Source organism: Neovison vison, chromosome 13, assembly GCF_020171115.1.
Source record: "Neovison vison isolate M4711 chromosome 13, ASM_NN_V1, whole genome shotgun sequence".
Classification (NCBI taxonomy): Eukaryota; Metazoa; Chordata; class Mammalia; order Carnivora; family Mustelidae; genus Neogale; species Neogale vison.
This window is the reverse complement of record NC_058103.1, coordinates 40,282,637-40,308,161: the sequence shown is the minus strand read 5'-3', so window position 1 is coordinate 40,308,161 and position 25,525 is coordinate 40,282,637. Positions and strand designations below refer to the sequence as shown.

General features: G+C 35.3%; 1 protein-coding gene across 1 annotated transcript in view; it reads left to right on the top strand.

Moving 5' to 3' along the window:
• LRRC9 (leucine rich repeat containing 9) overlaps nt 1-25,525 on the top strand; it is a 104,722-nt gene that overhangs the window by 41,152 nt on the left and 38,045 nt on the right. The window contains exons 15-20 of the mRNA XM_044230062.1: nt 1,910-2,122; nt 7,081-7,200; nt 17,805-17,996; nt 19,480-19,605; nt 22,592-22,726; nt 23,876-24,053. Of these exons, the coding sequence (XP_044085997.1) occupies nt 1,910-2,122; nt 7,081-7,200; nt 17,805-17,996; nt 19,480-19,605; nt 22,592-22,726; nt 23,876-24,053 (964 nt within the window). The remainder of the gene's footprint in view (nt 1-1,909; nt 2,123-7,080; nt 7,201-17,804; nt 17,997-19,479; nt 19,606-22,591; nt 22,727-23,875; nt 24,054-25,525) is intronic.

Sequence of the window (25,525 nt, the reverse complement as noted above, 5' to 3'; positions counted from 1 at the left end):
TCAGTTCTCCCCATCTTTTCTGTTACAAATTCTGTTTTATATCTCATTTCAGAAGGTTTATATAAATATTCTTCTTTATTTTCTTCAGTACTGATATAAATTAGTTCAATAGTTTTCAACTTTTTAAAAGTCCATCTGGAAATTATTTAATATCATGTGAGAGGGTGATCAAATAATTTTTTACTTAAAAATGGGTAGCTACTTGACCAAGCATCATCTTTTTTGCTATATTTTGAAATACCCTCTTTATTGTTAAAATTATTTTCATAAATAAGAGATTTATTTATAGATATTTCTATTCTGTTCCATTGGTCCTTTTATCTAATCTTGGACCCCTACCATATTGTTTTGGTTATTACAACCTTGATGATATGCTTTGATATGCTTTGAAGTCTAATAATGTAATGTCAGGTTTATATTAAACATGTCTATTTATACATAAACATATAAAATGGGCAAATTCCCTTCCTCTGCCCCCACTCTTCTTTTTAAAAATTTTCTTGGCTATTCTTGAACACTTTCTCTTCCAAATAAAATTCAGAATCAGCTTGTTAAGTTCTATTTTAAAAATCTTTTTAGGATTTTGTTGAGATTGTACTGAACTTAAAAGTTAACTTGGGTGAACTGGCTTTTGCAGTAATGGGTTCTCATCTAGGAACATGGTAAGTTATTTCATTTACTCAAGTCCTCTCTTATAGTTTTCTTTATGCTGGTGTTAAGTATAGTTCTGGGCATTTATATTTCTTTTTTTTTTCATGGGCATTTATATTTCATATTGTTATTATGAATGAGGCTGTTTCAGTCAAGTATGCTTTCAGCAAAAAGACATAGAAGCCTAGACAAATAGTAAACAGAAAGACTCAAATAACAAGAAGTCGAGAGGTGGGCAGTCCTGGCTGTTGTGACTCTTCAGTTACCGATGTCAGCAAAGAACTTAGCGCCATCATTCATCTGCTTGCTACTTCATGAGCTCTTCCCATCAGAAGATTCACTACTTTATTCACTTCTGGGGAATTTTCTTAATTCCTTTATTATTTTTTTTCTTCCATTCTCTGTTCATCCCTCTGGAACCTTGATTAGTTAAACTTTGGGCATTCTGAATTGATCCTCCATGTCTTTTACTTTTTTTCTCTCATATTTTATATCTCCATTTTTAAATTCTCTGTTCAAGAAGATTTCCTCAATAATAGCCTCACCTCACTAATTTGATCTGTTGCCATATCCATTTGTATTGAATATTTTTATTGAATATTTTTATTTTTAATTGAATATTTTTATTTCACTAATTGTTTTTATTTTGACTCTGGAGTATTTACCCTATTATTTTCTATAGCAGCCTATTCTATTATGGATGTTTTATTGTCTCAGGTTTTAAATTCACTTATGGATCATTTTGTTTTTTTCTAGAGCCATTTCTATTTATGTTGTTCATGCTCATTCATTTACAGTTCTTACCATAATTACTTAATTACCTAGAGCATCCCATTGCTGTTTTTACTTGTTCACTCTGAACACCAGGTTTCTCTGCATCTGCTCTTCAAAGTGATTATCTCCTATACATATTTTGGCTACTGGTTACATTTCTGCTGTTGTCTTCAATTCAGTCCCTTTTGATTTATGTCTCACAATTCCTTGTCTTTTGTTGGTGCCCTCTCCATTGCTGAAAAACTATTTAAAGATTATCTTTTGCCATTTTAAAGGAATTTTCACTGGGAGGGGATGAACACATTTATTCTTAGCCTATAATTTTAATCTATTCTTATTGATTTCCTAATGTGATTCTGGTCATCATAGGTATTACTATATAGCTGAAAAAAAGAGGTAATTCATCTTTGCTACATAGGCTGTTTCTTGTTCAAAATGACAAATACAACAACCAAATTTTCAATACTTTTAATAAATTTTTTAGGTCAAGCCTCGCTCTTTATTTTCTTCATTCAACAATGTTATTTTAGAAGAAAGCAAAAAAAATTCAGAAGGATCAGTATTGTCCCAGGATTTGAAATTTGATGATGAAGTTATAAAAATGGATCCCAGGATTAAGCCCAGACCAAAACTTATTAGTTTGGATGATAAAACAATACTTTCTCTTGCCAAGACTAGCATTTACAGTCATATTGTGGTGAGTATTTTAAGGAATAAAATCTAGAATTTGGACCTCAAATTTGGAATGATAATCTAACACATGAAGTCTAAGGACACTAAAGCACCTATCTAGTGATGCCAGCCATCATGCTGTCAAAGTTAAAAATGCCTTGACCTTTCCTTCTTTGTAGACTAGATCAGTGTTGTTTGGTAGTAATATAATATGAACCATACATGTAATTTAAAATTTTCTCTTAGCCATGCCAAAAATGTTTTAATTAAAAGATTAATTTTAAGGGGTGCCTGGGTGGCTCAGTGGGTTAAGCCTCTGCCTTCAGCTCAGGTCATGCCCTTAGGGTCCTGGGATCGAGCCCCACATCAGGCTTTCTGCTCAGCAGGGAGCCTGCATCTCTGCCTACTTGTGATCTCTCTCTCTCTATCAAATAAATAAATAAAATCTTTTTTAAAAGATTAATTTTAATTAATCCAATATATCTAAAATATTATCATTTCAATATGCAATCAATATGAAGAGTCATTAATCAGATAGTTTCAACTAAGTCTTTGATGTCCGGAGTATATTTGCAGTCTATAGCACTTTCATGTGCTCAACAGCCACATGTCGCTAGTGACTACCATACAAGACAGTATAGGCCTAGAGGGTAGCCTTCTAGGCTAAAATACCTTACAAGGTATTTTATTCCTGAATAACAAGTAAGCTCTCTTTAAATGATTAAGACAGATAAGTTTCAAATCAGTTTCCAGGATTCATCAACATAGAATATCAGAGCTTTATCTTTATAAAATTAATCAACAGAATTTGACTTAGTACTAAAGCAACTTTATATATACTGGGGCAGTTCTGTTGAGATATTAAGCCTACGTCCATACCTTGACTTACAGATCTGTCCATTTCAAATCAGCTACCATTCTATCTGAACTATCATTAATTATCCCTGACCTCGACTACTGCGATGCCTTCTAACGGGGCTCCTGGCACTCTACCACTGCAACACTGCACAATTCCAGGAGATGCAATTCACATTATATGCTATTAATGTATTCTCTGGGTGCCATTCACTATATAACTGAATATAACTCAGTATGGGGGCTAGGAGGTGCCTCCTAGAGCTGTACAACAGAGGCACTGTCCTGCTTTCACTTTGAGCCCTCAACTCATTCTCCATGTGGAAGCTAGAGCAATCTTTTCAAAATGCAAATCTGATCATGAAATCTGTCACCCCTCACCACTCCTACTTGAAATCCTCAAATGATTTTCCATTGTTTTAAAAATAAAGCCAAAGTCCTTAATATGGACTATAAGATTTTGCGTCACCTGGTCCCTGGCCTACCTTACGAGACTCTCTTAATATTACCATCTCTTTAGTTCTCTGTGCTCAGCCTCCTTTCTATTTCTTAAATGCATTTTGCGTGCATCCAACAGAGCCACTGCACTTGCTAGTCCTCCATGTGGAATGTTCTCCCCTGACTCCCTTCTCCTAGTTAATTCCCACATAACTTATAGATCTTATATATAAGTAGATCTATACTGAAGCATTAACATTTTCTCTTATCTCTGAGTCTAGGTCAGATTCCTTTGTATATGCTCTGTATCCTTCCTAGATTGTAAATTCCACAGGGGCAGGGGCTATGGCTGGTCTTCGATATGTATATCCCCAGTATCAGGGCAACAATATAAGATGGTGTGGTGTGCATTGCACAAGAGGGCCATATCCAAAGGGTACCCTTTAAATCATAGAGCAGTATATATACTACAATTTTCTGACCATTCTTCAAAAAATTTCTTGTACTAACAAAATCGACATATTGTGACAATTTTCTAAAAGCTGAAAATAAAGGTATCTCAAGGAAAGGATGGATCCTGCTTTCTAATTTACTCATAAACACTGTGTAGTCTAGCATCAGCTCTGCCATTTTCTAGCATAACACCTGACACATATGAGATACTCATTACAAAAACAATACCTTTACAAACAGCAATCAGTTCATACAGAGAAAGTAGGTTTGCTTGAACCTACAGAAGTGGCAAGCAAATTGATATTTGATTGATGAAGTGATAAAAATACGAGAGAAGACAAGTTATTTTCACAGGACACTATCTTTCTGTGTGTGTACTGAAAGCTGAGATACAGATAAATAATCAGGATGATTTTTATCTTGAAAGTCAATTACATTGCTCTAGTGTGACTCTCCTAGATCGCTTGTTTATGATGACAGTCTTTTTCGAGTGACTGGGGGAAACAAAAAGAGTGAAAACATATTTTTTAAAATAATAAGTGTGGCCAACAGTTCTGAGTCTGCTTCTGAAAATATTTAGAAAACATCTGTTTTCAAGTTGTTTATGGTATTGCTTTTGTCCAACTACATCATCACCATCCACGAAATCTTCAAGTCTAGGAGATTAAGTTTTGACCTTAGCCAGTTATTATTAGAGAGGGAGGAAAGTTTTATAACAAAATGACAATATCACCACCTGTGTCATAAATATGCAGTCTAGTGATTACAGGAGCAATATTTGAGCTGACAGCATGGAGAAATTACTGTTTCTGCACTACAATGTCAAGATTTCATATTTGAGTAATGCATTTTTGATTAAAAAAAGGCTTTAGTAATGAAAGCCTTGATAAATGCATGAGTTCTGATTGGACTGAGCTTCTATGACATGTTTCTATAGATTTTAAAGGGATTAAATAAAAGTTTTTTAAAAACCAGCAACAGTAAAAAAAAAAAAAAGTAGGTCTTTTTAAATTTTTTTGGTTTGTAAAATAAATAACAGTGAGGAGAATAAGACTTCAGAATATCCTGGCTTGCTCATGACCTCCACCCGACTGCCTTAATTTTATCAACACCCTTAGCATAAGAATGAAAGAACTTCTCATCCTAAATTTACCTATATGGCTCAAAAGCCAGAAAAACCTTTGAAGGCTTTTAGTAAGAATACTAGATAGTACAATAATAATGTTTAGAAATCACACCATTTATTTTCCTTCCTTTTTGCCATTACTATAAGAGTAAATATCAGGATACACACCTCTTACTTTCTTTTCAGTCTTCCCCACTAGATGGAGGTTTTTTGAGGCCATTCATAAAAATAAATAAAATATATAGAAATAAAGGTGGGAGGTGGGGGAGGATGGGTGAAGTGGGTGAAGGGGATTAATAGTACACTTACTCTGATGAGCACTGAGCAATGTACAGAATTGTTGAATCATATTATACACCTGGAACTACTATAACACTGTGTTAATTTTACTTGAATAAAAAAAAATAGACTTCTTGTTAGTTGGATGTCTGGTTTTTGCAATGACTTATTCATCTAGCATTTACCGAGCATTTGCTTTGTTTTAGGCAATGAGGTAAGTATTGGGAGTTCAAAATGAATTAGTTATTTTCCCTGTCTCATGGATCTCATTTTAGTGGAGACAGATATGTAAACAAACATAGGAAGCTTGGGGTTGCTGGGAGAATGCCACGGAAAGAGATAAGTTTTGTGCAGATTTTTGAAGGATATGAGAAACTTAGTTGTTTACATCTTCCAGGCAGGGGAAATACTCTGTCTAGAAGCGTATGGTTTTGAAAGATCCTAGTGTTATCATGGAACACAGGGTGACTATGAACATAGGGTGTGTACCAGGGGAAGGTAAAGACATAGGCTGGAAAACAGGAGGATGCATGGAGCTGTGGCTGGAAGAGTAGGAGGCCAGCTACAATAGGATGGGTTTTTGAAGGCAAATTTTAAATTTTAGATTTTCCTTAAGGAACAGTTGCTATGTTTTTAAAGACCCCAACTTTGGCAACTTGTGGCTAGATTTAAGTCAGACTGATGGTATGGCTATCCAGTGGAAACTATGCAGTAGTTCGAAGGACAAATAAGAGACTGAACTAAGGCACTTGTAGTGGTAATGGTATGGAACGGTTGGTTTGAGAAACATTTCTAGAATAAAGTGTTTATGGAAAAGGGGAAAGGGGGGTGGTAAACAATATCTGTTCGATAGACAGTGAAAGTCTCAATCAGGTCCAAAAACATAGACTGACAGGTAGAAATAAAGGGAAAATGTTGTATTCAGTTTGGACATTTTAAGTGTAAGGTTTCTGTAGATGCTATCATGGGTGATACCGGTATGTAACCTGTAGAATAAACTACTCTACGTAATTTCATCCTTCTTAACAATCTTAACCAAGTTCTGACAACTATTCGACATTCAGATGTTTCTTGGAATTTATGTTATGTCCACGGTGTAATAGGGTGTAGGATGGTGGTGGTGAGTGAAGAGAGCTGGGAGGTAGACACTTGATTTTATCATAATATCCATTTGTTGTGAATACTGCAGTCAATTATATTAACGCATTTTCTTGTGCCACTACTTATGATGTAGACTATGCATGAATGTAATCTTCACTTGATATCATTCACAATGGTGTAGTCAAAAGATAGAAAAATAGGTAGTCATCAGGGTATCCCCTAAATATACAGCTGTATTAACACTCCTTTTTATTGAGCACAGGATCAAATGGATAGGGAAAGTTTAGACCAAATTCTGATAGAGAAACATTTTCCTACCCCCTTCTTTGAGTCTGTCCTGCTTTAACACCCTCAGCCTCTGCTCCTTAGTCCAGTGCCCTCATACAGTTTCCTGCAGTCAGGGTGTAGCCCTGCCCTCTTCTCTTGTGAGATATCCTCGCCAAAACCCCAAATCTTTAGGGCCTACGTTGCTCACTGGCTAGCTTGAGAAATAGGCATGCCTCAATAAATATCTTAACAATATATTTAACTGTTTTCTAAAAAGAATTTCTAGACCAAGTGGAAAATCAAATTAATCAAGAACAGGGTCTAGTAATGCTATTATAAGCTCTACCTTTTAAAAGCATACATTAGGGTTACTTCTTATTGGCTCTCTCTTAATATTACTTAAATAACTATGATGTAGAATATAATCTGTCTTATTTTTGAATTTACATTTCATTTTATTTCAGAATCTGAATCTCCATGGAAATAGCTTGAGTAAATTGAGAGATCTCTCCAAGTTAACAGGACTTCGAAAACTTAATATCAGCTTCAATGAATTTACTTGTTTAGATGATGTATACCACCTGGTAAGAACTGTCCTTTTGAAATTATTTAAGTAAAGGAATTAATTTAATAGAAATATTATTTTTGTAACGAAGACATCAAACATACTATATTCAAGATTATGCAGCTCAAATTAGGAACACAACACTGTGGTCTGTTACTTTGTCCAAAATGGGTTTTTGGGCACCTAACTGGCTCGGTCAGTTAAGTGTCTGCTTTCAGCTCAGGTCATGATCTTGGGGTCCTGAGATGGAGCCCTGCATCGGGCTCTCCGCTCAGCAGGGGAGTCTGCTTCTCCCTCTACCTATGCCCCTCCCCCCACCTGTTTGTGCTCTCTCTGTCTCAAATAAATAAAATCTTTTAAAAAATAAAATTAAAAGTGTCAGATTCAGGGGCGCCTGGGTGGCTCAGTGGGTTAAGCCGCTGCCTTCAGCTCAGGTCATGATCTCAGGGTCCTGGGATCGAGTCCCACATCGGGCTCTCTGCTCAGCGGGGAGCCTGCTTCCCTCTCTCTCTCTGCCTGCCTCTCCATCTACTTGTGATTTCTCTCTGTCAAATAAATAAATAAAATCTTTTAAAAAAAAAAAAGTGTCAGATTCAGATTCCATTTGCAAACCAAATATACACCTGTGGTCATACCTGATTTCTAACTACTTTAAAGTAAATTCATTTTAAAACTACTCCAGACTTATTTTTAAAATGTTCTTTGGAAATTGTCATTTCCATTTTCTTCTGCACTTCTTTTCTCATTCTTATTTTTCTCCTTGTGAGTCTTTACTTCTTCATTTTCTGATTCACCACACTTCATATCTAAGGCTGTTAGTTCTCTTCCCATTTGTTCATTATTCGTGTTGTTATTTCTCTTTCTTTCTGCCTTGTCCTCTCTGTCACATGTACAGATATTATTTGATTTGTGTTCGCCCCACCATAGATCATAGGACAAACACAGTAATGCACCATGTACACATAGCTAAGCATTTTATTTGACTTTTGTTTTCTTTGTTATATATCATACAACAAAAGTAATTGCATATGTGGCTCCAGAATGCCAACCCAGCATCCCCTGTTTCCACTCGTCCCAAATCACTGGCCTAACTTTCCAGAACATATCATCATTCTCAGCTCTTACTCATTCCCTACCCCCTTTCAACCATATCAAAGCATCTGTGTTGCTGCTTCTCCCACTGTGGTAGGAGCTGTTGCTTTCCTTACTGATCTTAAGTTTTAGTACTAAATCTCCATCCTTATTTCTTTTAGTAAGCCAAAGTCCTTTTGTTTTGTTTTGTTTTGTTTTGTTTTAAAGATTTACTTATTTAAGAGAGAGACAGAGTGGCGGGGAGGAGCAGAGGAACGGGAAGAGAGAACTCAAGACACCCAGGGGCCCAAAGTCGAGGTCCTTTTTAATAGAATCCCTGATAGTTTGATATACAGTTTGAGGAAAGAAGGTAGTTTGATAGAGGTCTCAAGACTATATGTAAGTTGTTGGCATTTTTTATTTAACTTTTTTCTGATTGCCAGTGGTTACAGAGGTTGTAACAGTCATAATTTTGCTTATGCACAAAATTTAAAGAGTAAGCTCTTGAGCTGCCTGAGTGACTCAGTCGGTTAAGCATCCAACTCTTTATTTCAGCTCAGGTCATGCTTTCAGGGTGATGGGATCAAGCCTGCATCAGCAAGGATCAGCTTGAGATTCTCTCTCTCACCCTCCTTCTCTGCCCCTCCTCACCACTCTCACAATAAATAAATTCTTTGTGTGTTGGTTGGTTGTTTTTTTTAAAGTAAACTCCCAAGTCAGGCAAAGCACATGGATAGTGCTTTTAGATAGTGCTGTTAGATAGCTTAGCCAGCTGCCCAGCATGTATTTTGCAGTATAGTTTTATTGTTCGCCTTGGATAGAAAAATTTCTATCACTGTGTATTTACTGGATTGATATTACTGTGGCCATTTTACAAACAAAAGAACTGGACAAATTGTATGCCCAAGTGGTATTTTCAAATTTTAAGATTAGCAAAGGTAGCTAGAAATAAACCTCTCAAACAATCAAGTATCTGATGTGTAAATGTGTCTTGAAAAATGACGGTAGGGATGTTAGGGGTGATCAGAGAGAGGAGATACTCTACAGGTGTATATTCAGCTTTTTATTATAAAATACAGATATAGAAAACTACATACTACAAGCATGTGGTTCAGTAATTAGGTGAACGTGCTTATTACTGATGCAGGTCAAGAAACAGAACTTTGTAACCTACAACATAAGCCCCTTCTATATAATTCCCCATCCCCTCAATAAATCATTATCCTCACCTCTTTAGTAATCCTCTCCCTGCATTTCCCCCCGTAGTTCTATCACCCAAATGTGCCTCCCCACCTAGCACAATAGTTTGGTTTTGCCATTCTAGAAATTGTTTGTCTCTCCTAATTTATAGGTTTCCCATCTCCTCCCTTCTGTCCCCTTCCACTCTCCATAGTTTATCTGTAGAAATACTTCGAGCTTCTAGTCCCAAAAGTGTCCCACAGTCTGGATCCTGTTGTTAATTTGCTTATGATATAACCCTACGTGACCTCAACACTCCATATTGTCTGCTAATTGACAGCTAGATCTAGAGACTGGATCAGGTTCGGGTTCCATTCCTCTGGCAAGTCTATAGGAAGCAGACGATATCTGATTGACTCACTTTTCTGATGCCAGTAGCCATTCTTAATGCCTAGATCCATTAATTCATCAGTGATTACAAAACGGCAATATTCTTATTCTGTCATTTCTTTTTCATTTCTTAGTTAGACTGTTTTTGCTTAGACATTTCCCTTTATCTGTTATTTGGTTATCAGTACTCCCAGTAATGTAGAAAATGCAGAAATGGAGCACCTGGCTCACTTAGTCCGTAGAGCATGCAACTCTAGATCTTGTGGTCATGAGTTCAAGCCCCATGTTTCATGCAGGGATTACTTAAGAAAGAAAGAAAGAAAGGAAGGAATAAAGAAGGAAAAAAAGAAAATGCAGAATAGATGCTTACTTGCCTTTATTTACCAATTTTGAAGATAATGAATTGGTTCCTTGTGTTTTCTCACAGATAAGTAATACCTTTTTTGTTTTAATATCATTAGGAATACATGGACTTAAACATAATCAATGAGAGCCCATCCACTGCAACTTTTATCATGATTGAAGCTCAGATGGTCTCATCGTTAGCCAATGGGAACGTCTTAAAGTTTGCTTCTTTTGCCATGACCCTAGTGGTCTCTGATAGCTTCTTTACCACCTGGTATAAGAGATGTTCCACATACATTTTCTGTGTCTTCTGTTGTAGACTGGGATTATTAGCCATTTCTTCAAGGAGCTCTCTTATATTTTTTTAAAAAAATATTTTATTTATTTGAGAGAAAAAGAGAGAACATGAGCAGAAGAAGGAGCAGGGTAGGGGGAGAGGGAGAAAATGTCTAGCAAGCATGGTGCTGAGCATAGAGCCTAATTCAGGCCTTGATCCCACAACCCTGAGCCCATGACCTGAGCTAAAACCAGAAATCTGGCACTTAACTGACTGAGCCACCCAGGCGACCCAAGCACTAATTTATCTTAGAGAGAAGTGGTATGTCAGGGTTGGTATTTGTTTCTAGGTCGTTCCATTGGACAGACTTGTTGTGGGGAAGGGGTGTCTGCATGTGTGTGTGTGATATATATGTATATGTATGTATATGCATATAAACTATATATGTATGTATATGTATAGACTATAATGCATGTATATCTAAAACTAACCTCACAAATTTATATTGGTATTTCCAATTCAGATTCAAGACTGAAAATCTTTTAGCTTAACCTTTTCTCTGTTACTTACAGCTATCTTTTTTTCTCTCACAGCAAGAATCCTGATTCCCAAAGATACAAAGTGATAGCACTGGAATATTTAATAATTGCTTATTGTTTTATTGCTATTACGTACACAATAGTCTCAGAATGATAGCACTAATACTCTCATCAATATGGTTATTGGAAAGATTTTTTTTTAATTTTGTATATGTTCTTTACATTATTCCTCATTTAAAAAAAATAATTAAAATTATCATTCCATATATATTTGGTCAGACCATGTAGTCTTACACTATGTACACCCTCCCTTTTAGTTCATTGGTAATTATATTTAATTCTTATCACCACACCTTAGGTTGGTATCTCTGTAAACATTTTGATTGTCTGAAAAATATTCGATTATAGATTCCTTGGGAAGGGCTTATGGGAACAATATTTACAATCCTTCCATTATTACATGTGGATAATAGTTTTTCTATATCCTTTATATATGAATGGCAGCTTTGCAGGATATAGAATCCTTAGCTCACAATTTATTTCCTTGGGCATCTTAAATGCTATTTTGTTTTCTTCTGACATAAAGTGTTACTGTAGAAAAGTCTGATGAGAATGTATAATTTTTTTCCCTTAAGTTACATGCTTTTTACTTTTAGATGGCCAGTTTCTTTAAAGTCCAGTAATTTTACTAGAATATGTCTTACAATCCTTCCATTATTACATGTGGATAATAGTTTTTCTATATCCTTTATATATGAATGGCAGCTTTGCAGGATATAGAATCCTTAGCTCACAATTTATTTCCTTGGGCATCTTAAATGCTATTTTGTTTTCTTCTGACATAAAGTGTTGCTGTAGAAAAGTCTGATGAGAATGTATAATTTTTTTCCCTTAAGTTACATGCTTTTTACTTTTAGATGGCCAGTTTCTTTAAAGTCCAGTAATTTTACTAGAATATGTCTTGGTATTTGTTGCCAGGACCAGTATTTCGGAACTACAGTATGCTCTTCCAAAATGCAGATTAAAATAATTTTTTCTTTCTTTTTCTTTTTTTAAAGGTTTTTTTTTTTTAATTTAAAGATTTTATTTATTTATTTGAGAGACAGAGAGCATGAGAGAGTATCAGCAATGGGGAAGGACTGAAAGAGAAGCAGGCTCCCCACTGAGCTGAGAGCTCGATGCAGGGCTCTACCTCAGGACCCGGGGATCATGACCTGAGTTGAAGGCAAACGCTTAACAACTGAGCCACCCAGGTGCCCCTTTCTTTTCTTTTTCTAACCTGGAAGTTTTTAGCCATTTTTCTGTTTCCTTGTAGGGTTTTTTTTTTTTTTTCAGGGTCTCACCTTATTCATACATTGAATCTTTATCTTCGCTCTTTGTCACTTTCTCCTGAGTCCTTTTTATCTCTCAATTAAAAAATGTTTTTATTAAGTTCAATTAGCCAACATATAGTACATCATTAGCTTTTGATGTAGTGATTCTTTAGTTGCATAGAACACCCAATGCTCATCAGATCATGTGCCCTTCTTAATGCCCATCACCCAGTTACCCCATCCCCAAGCCCCCTCTCTTCTGTAACCCTCAGCTTGTTTCCCAGAGTTCAGAGTCGCTCATGGTTTGTCTCCCTCTCTGATTTCTTCCCATTAAGTTTTCCCTCCCTTCCTCTATGGTCCTCTGCACTATTCCTTAAATTCCATAAGTGAGTGAAACCATGTGATATAACTTGTCTTTCTCTGATTGACTTATTTCACTCAGCATAATAACTTCCATGTTCATCCACATCAATGTAAATAGTAGGTATTCATCTTTTCTGATGGGTGATTAACATCCCTTGTATATTTGAACCACATCTTCTTTATCCATTCACCTGTTGAAGGACATATTGGCTCCTTCCACAGTTTGACTATTGTGGACATTGCTGCGATGAACAGTGAGGTGCAGGTGCCCGTTCAGATCACTACATTTGTATCTTTGGGATAAATCCCCAGTAGTGCGATTGCTGGGTCATAGGATAGCTCTATTTTTAACATCTTGAGGAACCTCCATATTGTTTTCCAGAGTGGCTGTACCAGCTTGCATTCCCACCAACAGTGGGAATTTTCTTTCTCCACATCCTTGCCAGCATTTGTTGTTCCTTTCTTGTTAATTCTGGCCATTCTAACTGGTGGTATTTCATTGTAGTTTAAAATTTTAAATTAATTTGATTTTACAATTCTTCCCTTTTTTATACCTTCTCTGTCTCTTAAAGCGATTATCTATTGTATTTCCTAGTTTTTGTGTTTGACTATTTAGTCTTTGTTTCTAAAATGTTCTTATTTAATTTCAAATTCTTTTATGGGCTCTTTCATCTCACTTCTGAATTTTTCTAATCCAGATTTATGCTGTTATCTTATATTTTGAAGCTTTCTTAACATCTTTTTGCTTGTTTTAAAATAGTAAGTTAATAATCTTAAATTTCTGAGCATATCTTTCTGCTGTACTTTTATTGCCCACAGCAATGTCTCTCCCTCTCTCTCCCTCTCCGCACCCCCACCTCCCTCCGCCTCCCTCGCACTCCTAGCTTTGTCTGGGATTGGATCTCAATACTTTTCTTTTGCTCATTTTTTAGTGAAATTACTTTTTTAAACTTTGAAAATGAACTGGGGTTTGAGAAAGCTTTCCTACCTTCACAGATCTCCCTCTTGTTTATAGGTGCTTTAAAAAAATTGTAGTGCTTCTTTTCTGAGATTTCCTGACTCTATTCCCTTCTTCTATTTTCTCTCTCTCTCTCTCTCTCTCTCATTTTTGCCTTTTTTGTCCTTATCCTGTTTCATTTTTGCCTTAGCCTCAACAGTTTCTTCTTCCAGAAGGATTCTATTCTAGAAGGGAGCCCTGGTGGGGCCGTTTTAAGGTTCATAAGTGCTAGATTGCTCCAGTTGCTTCAGACCTTTCTCTGATGGGTCCCATGCACTCATCCCATGCAAAACTCCTCCCAGCTGTACTCAGATTTGTTGCCTTACTTTCCAGTAAACACTGGCTGACTATTTGGAGGCTCTATTGTTTCTCAGGTCCATCAGATACTGCCCTGATGCTTCCTTCTTCCTCTCACATAGACATGGATACGATGTAGGTCTTATGGTTGTTGGTGCGTTATCCTACAGCTTCTTTGGGGGCTTATGGGGACACCCTGTCATGTAACTTGGTTATAAATCTTGTCCGTAGAATTTGGGTTTTTATCAGTTTATTCTGTTTTCATGTGGGGACTCAGAGATTGAAAACCTATGCTGCCTCTGCCTCTTTATTCTCCAGTAGTGAGCTTTGCATGTGTGTTTAATGTGATTTATGGTTACCATGGCATTACAAAAGGTTATGATCTAGTTTAATCACTCACCTGTCATTCCTATTGTCTTCTACATTTTTAAAGTTGCCTTTAAGATATTTCATTTTTACTGTCATTTTCCTTAAGTATGTCTCTAACATGGAGAGTTTCCATAATCCACATGCATGTTAGAAGTTACTTCTACTAAGTTCCAGAAAGTAAATGTATTGTTCTTAAGTATTTATCATCCTGGTCTTGACTCTTAAATTAAAATACCCAATCTAACACCATTTATATAATGGAAGACTTGGGCTTCGTTAATGGTAGGGAAAATATATATACTATATGGTTTTTTTTAAAGCCTAAGCAAGACATCCTTACAAGATAAATTAAAAAGTCCTAAGATTCATGTTTATCATTCAGTCACCTGAACTATCAAGAAAGGAGAGTATCTAAGAGAAAGGAACAGGAAGGGATTTTTTTTCCTCTGAAAATAGCTCCACCACAGTCAGAGTTGGCCAGGGAAAGACAAGTATGTATAGCTATTTGCAATCTTAATCTAGATTATGTGCCTAATTTTTTATTGAGACAATACTTCTGTCTTATCTTTTCTAATGAAAAATTTATTGCTAAAGTGATAACCTAGAGAGAACTAATTTATATTTAGAGAATGAACCATTACCCCTAAGAATTTTTAGAAGAGGTATTGTGAGTTTTAATCTTTGTAAGTTGGCTGTACTGTATTGGAATTTAAGAATGACAAACTGAAGCACAAGAAATATTAAGAAAGAAACCTCTGCTACAAAAACTGAAAGTACTCTTCTATGAACAGCTATGTTCATAGAGTCTGTTTTATATCTTTGGGAATATAAAAATTGAGATCCCATCCCCGTTTTCAAGGAAAGAAGGCAGTTACATTTTATGATGTATGGTTCCAAAATGCTAGTCTACATTCAAATGCCAGAATTTGGGACAAGTTTTTACCACTTTATGATGAAAACTGGGAGAAGACAGGCCATTAATAAATTTTTATAAAGCCAAATTGATTTCATTTAAAAGACTGTTCTAAGATTATGTCCTTAATACTATCAAATATTAGGTGCCTGGGAGGCTCAGTGGGTTAAGCCTCGGCCTTCGGCTCAGGTCATGATATCAGGGTCCAGGGATCGAGCCCCACATCGGGCTCTCTGCTCGGCGGGGACCCGGCTTCCCCCTCTCTCTCTCTGCCTGCCTCTCTGTCTACCTCTCTGCCTACTTGTGATCTCTCTCTCTGTCAAATAAATAAATAAAATCTTTTTTTTAAAATACTATCAAATATCCTTTTGTTCAAGAAATTATGATAGCAAATGATTATATGTTTGTTTGTTTTACTATGCTTTTTTATGAGAATAAAAAGTCAGTAACATTATTTGGTTTCCAGGAATTTTTTGAAAGATTTTAATGATCTTTCAAAAAATTTTTTCAAAAAAAATGAATGAAAGGGGAAATAAAAGACTTTTTTTTAAAATCGGTACATTCAACTTATGCAACCTGAACCACTGTAATAACTGCTTTTCCAAGAACATGAACTATAGCAGTGATTAATTCTATGCTGAATTCAACAACTGTTTGAATTACCTATAAAGATAACAAGTTCACTGTTAATCTATAGTAATATTACCTTTTATTTTAAAAAATATGTTGCAAACAAGAAGGGATCAGGAGCGGGCGCCTGGGTGGCTCAGTGGGTTAAGCCACTGCCTTCGGCTCAGGTCATGATCTCAGGGTCCTGGGATCGAGTCCCGCATCGGGCTCTCTGCTCAGCAGGGAGCCTGCTTCCTCCTCTCTCTCTGCCTGCCTCTCTGCCTACTTGTAATCTCTCTCTGTCAAATAAATAAATAAAATCTTTAAAAAAAAAAAAAAAGAAGGGATCAGGAGGGAGACAAACCATAAGAGACTCTTAATCTGACAAAAAAAACTGAGGGTTGCAGTGGGGTGGGAAGGTAAGGACAGGGCAGCTGGGTTATGGACATTGGGGAAGGGTATGTGCTATGGTGGGTGCTGTGAAATGTGTAAGCCTGATGATTCACAGACCTGTACCCCTGGGGAAAATAATACATTATATGTTAATTAAAATAATTTAAAAAAATAAAAGCATTAAGTGAGAAAAAATATGTTGCAAAACATCTTAAAGTTCTCTTCTTTGTTCTAGGTCTGAATTAGTATATATCTTAAAAGAAAATTTTATTTGCAACAAATAAAGTAACAAATTAAGTCTTAAAGACTTCTTACAAATAATTAGGTGAAGATCTAAATAGATAAATGGCTAAAGACAAGAAACACAATAAACAAAAATGAAAATTTAAAAATAGCTAATACAAACACATGGAAAGATGTTCAACTTCACTGGTAATAAGCAATGTAAATTAAAATAAAGCAGGTGGAACTGGTGGGTATTTAAGAAAATGGGCATTCCCATAGCCTACTGTTGGAAGAAAAAATTGGTACAAACTTCCTTGAAAATTATTTAGCAGTATTTATCAAAAATCTTAACAATATAGGGATGCCTGGGTGGCTCAGTTGGTTGAGTGTCCAGCTCCTGATCTCAGGTCATGGTCATGAGTCTGAGCCCTGTGTTAGGCTCCCCACCATTCATGGAGCCTACTTTAAAAAAAAAAAAAAGTTAAAAAAGAATTTTAATATAGAAATTCTTAAAACTTATAATCCCACTTCTAAAAATCTTCTCCGAAAAAATAAGAGACTCTCAGTTTAATTATCATGATCATGGATCTTTGTTGCAGTGCCGCCAACAATTAGAAGCCACATAATTGTTTATAGTAAATCTTTAAAAATGATCCTAACAGTTCACTTATTGGAATATTATACAATCATGAAAAACCATTTTGAGGAATACTTAATGGTGTGTGAACCCCCAAAGGGATACAAATCTCTATATAATACAACCTGTTTTTTGTAAGAAAAATATTTGCACATATAATTTTTAAACAATGTTCTCAGTGGTTCCTTCTAAGTTCAGAATTACATGTTTTTTCTATTTTTCTTTTAATTTATTTACTACATTTCCCAATTTCCAACATAGACCATATATTAGTTTAATGATTTTTAAGTTATTAAAAGTCATGTACTTTTAAAAATGAGAATTATAGAATAGGTTTAATTTCTACCTCTTAAAATGAAACTTTTTTTAGCCAGGCTACCAGAAGTCCAGATAGTAAGAACAGTAATTCCTTGTTGTTTGGGGACAACCTGTCTTGTCAGTTAGTCTCTGCCTTCTGTTCTATGAAAACAAACACTGTCACTCCATATTACAGGAGTGAAGTGAGAATTAAAAGCATTCTAAAAATAAAATACCTGTATTGTTGATACCATATGTTGATACCATAATTGCAGTGTATCTACTGTGTAGGTTTTCTGTAAGAATTACCAAAAAGCATATAAGGAACTTAGTGAATCATAAAGAAAAGAACTCTGTAAAGACCAGCTGTGACCCTTTTTAGCACCACTTCTATTTGTACGTGTTGCAGTATAACCTTGAATATTTGGATGCAAGTCATAACCATGTGATAACCCTAGAAGGATTTAGAGGTCTGATGAAACTGAAGCACTTAGACTTAAGCTGGAATCAACTGAAAAAATCCAGTGATGAAATAAATATGTTATGCAAACACACCACAAGCCTTCTTACTCTTGATATTCGGCATAATCCATGGCAAAAGGTAGGTAAGCAGATATGTTTATAAAAAGCAAATGATCATTTTTATTTTAAAGCCAGTTTCTCACCATTATCCAATAATAGCCAGAAATAGACAAACTATCTTTATTTTACTAGAATGGCTTGTATCTCATAACTTTAATTTAGTGTAGGGTAGTGATCAAATGAATCAAATGTTATTAAAAGATTTTTTTTAATAAGCTTTACTAGTTTGAGAGTACTATGGCTTTAAGAGTATTAGATACTATTGCCATTTGCAAACCTTGAGAGAGTTTATATAGTTTAGGTCCTAGAACCTACTGTAATGAGGCATGGGACCAAAAATAATAGAAAGTGGGAACCTGGGTGGCTCAATCGGTTAAGCGTCTGCCTTTAGCTCAGGTCATGACCCCAGGATCCTGGAATCAAGTTCACATAGGGCTCCTGGCTCAGCAGGGAGCTGCCTTCTCTCTCTGACTGCCACTCCCCCTGCTTGTGTGCTCTCTCTCTCTCTCTTTTTGACAAATAAATAAAATTTTTTTCCTTTTTTTTTTATTATTTTTATTAACATATAATATATTATTTGCCATAGGAGTACAGGTCTGAATCATTAGGCTTACACATTTCACAGCACTCACCATAGCACATACCCTCCCCAATGTCCATAACCCAATCACACTTAAATAAATAAAATCTTTAAAAAAATAATAATAGAATACAATAAGAGAGACATCATTAAGGGGGGAATCAGTTTATCACTTCCCCTGATAAATCTGTATTATAAAGGCTTATGTTCTGCTATAAAGGGAAATTTGATTGAACACTACTTTTTTCCTTATCACAAAGATACACAGATTCATGCTAAGAAATTTCAATATTCAATGATTATGTTTAAGGGTATCCCCAAGTATTTAAAAACTGTCCCAATTTTATAATTGCAAGAATCCTCCATTCCTTGCTTTTCAAAAATGTATATAAGACTGTTCAACATTTTAAAAAGAGGCTAATGATGGTTCTATTAAATTGCCATATTACTATGTTTACATTGTTGTATTTTTTTCTTTTCTGCTCATAAAAATTGAAGGATATTTTTCTTTTGACAGACTATACCCAAAATGTGCCTGGTCATACATAGTACAGCTCTCTTCCTGTTGCCAAACTAGATGTCAACGGCTAGAGATCCAGATAGAAATGCACACAGAGCTGACTAACTGCTTATCTAGATAACTGGGAGGCACTGCCGTTCTCTGAACACTTTTCACCAGCTTACAGGACTTCCTTTCCTTCATAAGAGTAGAGATACCCACCTTCAAACAAAACAGATCAGTTCTTAAATATAACTTAATTTCAGTTATTGAACTAAGTTAAGCCCTTATTTGTAGATATAGCTAATAAAGTGGGAGATACATAATTTTGAATTACATGGAAAGGAATGAAAAAGCACTCCTTTCTGTGCCATAACATATGTAATGTTTTGTAAAAATTAACTTTTTGTTACTTTCCCCAAGCCAGCCACATTAAGGCTAAGTGTTATTGGCAGATTAAAGACTCTTACTCATTTAGATGGACTCCTAATTTCTGAAGAAGAAGCAACAGCAGCTATGAAATTTATTACTGGAACAAAGATTACTCAGGTTGGATTTTACTGTTCAATATTTTTGCTACTTAGAATATACAAATTATATTTTCCATACTCTTGCTTTTTGTTAAGATTTTATATCCTCTCTTAGTGTTGTAATAAAAAATCAGTTAATATATAAAATTAATATCACTTTTAGCTTTTTTCTGTTTAAATATATCCCATTTAAATACCAACTGGTTGCATGGATTCTCATCCCTGCATACTACCCCAAAAATCCACAAAAATGCCTCTAGGGTAGCTGTTTTTTCCCCATCAACTTGAACTTATCAGAGTCCTTTCTAGAATCTACATAAAAATAAACAATCTTCTATGGATAAGGTAAGCTTGGAAGCCTTGATAAAGCATTTAGTGAATTGCCTACCTAGTACTGATATTATATATGTGTGTCTGGCTAAAGCGTGTGTGTGCGCACATACACACACACACACACACACACACACACACAACCTATTAACCTGGGGGCATGAGAAATGTGCATATTATCCAGATTAAGAATGCTATACTTTGGCCAAAGTAGCTTCATCTTAAATATATTTACTCTAGTTCTCTAGCTGTTTAGTTTTTGTTAGAATATTTGACTATTAATTCCTTAATGTATTGTTTAATTTAGGATCTATTCAAAATGATGGAAAGAAACTTTTTTGTTTCTAAAAATATAATTAATTCCTCAAGAATATTTGGGGTTTTACCCTACCAGAAATCAAAACTAACTAAAATCCTTTAAGACAATGCAGAATTGGGGCACCTGGGTGGCTCCATTAGTTAAGTGACTCTTGATTTCAGCTCAGGTCTTGATCTCAGGGTCATGAGTTCAAGCTCCACACTGGGCTCCATGCTGGGTGTGGAGTCTACTTAAAAAAATGTAGATTTGGTACAGACCAAGAGAACAGAACATAAAGACCTACTATAGACCCATACATACATGAAAACTTGATAAACAGAGCTGCCTTTACAGATCAGAGAGTCTTGTCAATAAAAGGCACTGGGACAAATGCATTAAGGACTTCACTATAAAAGTCAAGATCAAGAAAGTTTTAGAATTAGGAATAGAGATTGTCATTATGACCGTGAATGAGGAAAGAATTTATTACAGAAGAAACTAAGAAACTAAGGGCATAAATATAAAAGACTGGATGTATCTACATTGAAATTAATGTATCTGTTCCTTAAAGGGCACACCATAGAGGGAAAAAAACAAGCTACATACTGGGGGAAAATTTTTGCAACACATCTAACTGACAAAAGATATTATTTATATATCAGAAAAAAGACAACCAATCAAACAGAAAAATAGGCCAAAGATACTGGAGAGGAAATCAGAATAACCAAATCATAGGAGAAGATGCTCCACTGCACTAGTATTCAAGAAAATGAACATTAAAACCACACAATCTACCAATTGAGAGTCACAAGTTGGTGAAAGTTGTTTTTTTTTTAAGATTTTATTTGTTTATTTGACAGACAGAGATCACAAGTAGACAGAGAGGCAGGCAGAGAGAGAGGGAAGCAGGCTCCCTGCTGAGCAGAGAGCCCGATGCGGGACTCGATCCCAGGACCCTGAGATCATGACCTGAGCCAAAGGCTGTGGCTTAACCCACTGAGCCATCCAGGCGCCCTGGTGAAAGTTTTAAAGCCTGACAATATCTAGTTTGAAGTAGAAGTCGTAGTTGGTATAACCACTTTGGAAAATATTTTGGCAATATCTAGGAAAGCTGAATATATACTTTCCCTATAACCCCCAAGTTGTATAAACTCTAAAGGAACTCTTGCATGTATGCAGCAGGAGTCAAGAATATTTGTAACAACAGTGTGAAAAACTGAAATCAGCTCCAGTGTTCATTGATGGGAGAACTGGTAAGGAAATACTGTCTAGCAATGACCCATGAATGAACTACCACTACATACAGCAGCACACATGAATCTCAATCTCATGAACACAATATTGAGCAAAAAAGCAAATCATAGAAGAACCCGTACTTATTATTCAATTTACACAAGGTTCCAGTACGTGTAAGACTAAATGATATTTATGGGCACAAACATAGGTCTATAAAGCAAATGAATGGTAGATAGAAAATTTGAGATCATTTGATCTCTCTGCTTTTTAGGGCATTGATTGATTCACATGAGGTGAATGATGGGTTCTCAGGGGAAGGAGAAGGAAAGGGTTAAAATGGGGCACACAGGGCACTTCCAGGATAGGAGGAATATTCCAGCTCTGAAACTTGCTTAATGGATGGATTATATGGATGTTTGTATTACAGCTTTCATAGTTCTATAAATTTTATTTTGTAATGGTTAAATATCTGCTAAAATAAAAAGTAAAATACATAAAGTATATCTAGATATTGAAAATATTTTTAAGGCAAAGAAAATGCTATATTTTAAATTTTTTATATTTATATTTATTTATATTTTAATATATTTAATTATTAAGTAAATTAATTATTTTTAAATTTATTTTATTTATTTCAATTATTTTTCATTTTAGATTAATAATTATTTTTAATTTTAATAATTATAATTATGCATAATTATAATTCTATATAAATATAAAATATATTAAATATACTTATAATTATTTTGTATTATATAATTATATTGAATTCTATAAATTATATTATTCATATACAATTATAACATAATAAAATGTAATAATATAATATGTAATATATAATAAATAAGTCATAAATTATATAGATATAATTACAATTATGACTATTATATTATGATTATGAATATAAAATAATTAAAATACTATAAATAATGAATGATTAAATTAATTAGAATATTTAATATATTTATTTTAAATATATTATATTTTAATATAAAATTTATGTTTGTTTTATATTTATATATATTTAAAATTTAAAAATTATTCGTTGGGCCCCTCATCTAGGAAACAATACTTTAAACTATATATAAATGACTGCTATATGTCATTTCGTTTATTCATCATGTGTTTTTTTTTTTATTAGTTCTCTCTCTTACGGCATTCTGGTACTAAAGAAGAGAGACCACGGATACTTAGTATATGGCCTTCTGCCAAAATTCTGACACAGATTTCGAAGTTAGGACCACATTTACATCTGAGTGGAAACTGGTACTTGAAGGTAACAGCTAATTCTATTAAACCTAATATAAAACTTTAACTTCAATTGATTTTTTTCAAGATTTTATTTATTTATTTGACAGACAGAGATCACAAGTAGGCAGAGAGGCAGGCAGAGAGAGAGGGGGAGGCATGCTCCCTGCTGAGCAGGGAGCCCAATGTGGGGCTGGATCCTAAGACCCTGGGATCATGACCTGAGCTGAAGGCTTAACCCACTGAGCCACCCAGGCTCCCATAACTTCAATTGATTTTTATCAGCTTTGGTCTGTGTATCATAAAGAGGGTACAGATAGGTAAGGGGCAGAAAACTGGAAGAGCCAAATTAAAATTATACAAGGAAGTCAAGTTGTCAACATTAATGTCACAGGGATTATGCCTTAATCGTGGTCACCACAGAAGAGGAGATTTAGGATAAAGGTACACTGCAAAAGGGTAGGTTTTGATAATACATCAAAATAAGCAAGCAAATTTGAAAGCTCAGAACCAGAGATCAAGTCAAAAGTTTGGGTGGCAATGTAAAAGAAACCAAGAATCTTGGCACAGTACTAGGGGAACTGGTCAGAATTCAACTGAGGATAAGGGGAAGAGTTAGAGGGCACCATCAGCTTCTTTTTGCTGCACAAAGCATCATACATTATTTTTACTACCAGCTATATACAGATATTTAGCTGTAAAGTAGGCCCAGTGACAGCTCTGGTGGACCCCACAGTGAAATTGGGAATTGAATGACTCTTTAAATTTGCCCCAGGTTGGGCTGAGATGGCCAGGACTTTGAATCCCTTCATCATTGGATGTGGGCCAGCCTGGGAAGGAGCGTGACCTTGGGCAAGGGAGCTCTCTGCAGCTGAGACTGTCCCAGAAGGTGCCGACAGCTGAAGGCTTTCCGCCAACAGCACTCCCAGCAGCTGGGACAAGCCATTCACTTGGTGGGAATCTGACACAGCACAGTGTCCATAAAACCATATAAGTCCCCCTTGGAGTTATAATCTTGTCAAATCTTACTCTTTTTTAAGTTTCACTATGTCTTTAGTTCCTGAAGGAATTCCTTTGATGTCACTTCCCACATTTGAAATTATTTCATTAGCCTTTTTGTAGCACTGAATTTATTGATAAGATTTGGAAGTAACATAAAATATGAACTATTCTACAGATAACTGCTTTAAATTTAGATGGGCAACATCTCTTTGAAATCACAAATTTAGAAAAATTGGAAAATTTGAAATGGGCATCATTTAGCAACAATAGTCTCACTAAAATGGAAGGCTTGGAATCCTGTGTTAACTTGGAAGAGCTCACATTGGATGGAAATTGTATCTCAAAGATAGAAGGTATGTGAGAATTTGAAAATCTTAAAAAATGAACGTCTAATTAACAAGAGCAAAAAATGAATAACACTGAGGACAGAATTTCTGAGTCTGAGGAGGAAGATGTCTAGAGAAATTCCATCAAGGTTTGGGTCAGAGTGTTCTGCACATCTACTGATGGGCTCTGTGACTCGTTGCTATGCATAACGCGCCTTGCTAGCCGACTTGCACCTCCTCTGACTTCCTTCTCTCTCTGCCAATGTTTACCACCTATTACCAAACCTAGTACATAACAAAACAGGCAGTAATTAATATCTACAGAGTGGGAAAAATGAATGAATGAGTGCGGTATGCTTTTGAAAAAGATAAAACAGCCCAGTTTATTTTTCAAAATATGGAATTAAGGTTACATTTGGAAATGTGAAAACTTAAAAAAAAATGAAAACTTTATTCTACAGAGGTTGAAAATCAAATGTACTATATAACCTTTTATAGGGACCCATACAAAGTACTATCAAGCAACTTTACTAATGTGGGATTTATCTGGGTATAGAATATTTCTGGTTGTACATTTTGCTAACAAGGTTGTCTTGTCAAGAAGAGAAGGTAAGAATTGGAAATCATGACTGGAAGAGAATTTATACTTTACTCACTTTTGAATTGGATCCTTTTCAGCACGTGTGTGTGCATTTTCATAAACTAGAAAATTCTGTTTCAAAAAATTACATATACAAAAGTAAGTTCTAAATATCTTTAAAAAACAGCATGTATAACATTAGTTATACTTTATTTTGGTGGCTCTGAAATCTGCTTCTAAAACTTGCTTGATCACAAGAATCACTTGGGACACTTAGTGAAAGTGTCCTTCACAAAGGCTTCTCCTTTGTAGATTAAATTTGAATAAACCCAGGGGTAGCTCAGAGATTTGTCTTTGGATCTGTCCCTTGTCTTCCATTCCCATTCTATAGGGTGTTAGTTTTGTTTTGTATGTATAAATGAGAACCAGGTTTCCTTCTTATTCCCATCCATAATCTCACTGAAGAGAACAATCCTCCAACCTGTATTTTTCCTATACCCCCTTTTCAGAGGTAATAGTTTTATCTCACTAAAGTTTATTTCTCTTATTTTCTCCAGACACAGATAGGTTTAATATCCATCTAAGGATTTTTGCCTTAATGGTTTTATCCTACTTGCTGGATCAGTTAACTTTCAGCTTACATAGTCTCATGATGAAGGCTTATGTGAAAGGCCAGCAAGGACAAAATGTACTGAAAACAAATTATTTGTCAAAAGTTGTAACTGATGTTTTTCAAGTGCCATTCCATTTGTTCCATAACCCCTTAGAAGCAGATTTCAGTATGTCTTTTTTTTTTTTTTTTTTTAAGTAGGCTCCACACCCAACATGGGGCCTGAACTTAACAACCATGAGATCAAGACCTGAGCTGAGATCAAGAGTTGGATGCCCAACCAGTTGAGCCAGGCAGGCTCCCTAAAGT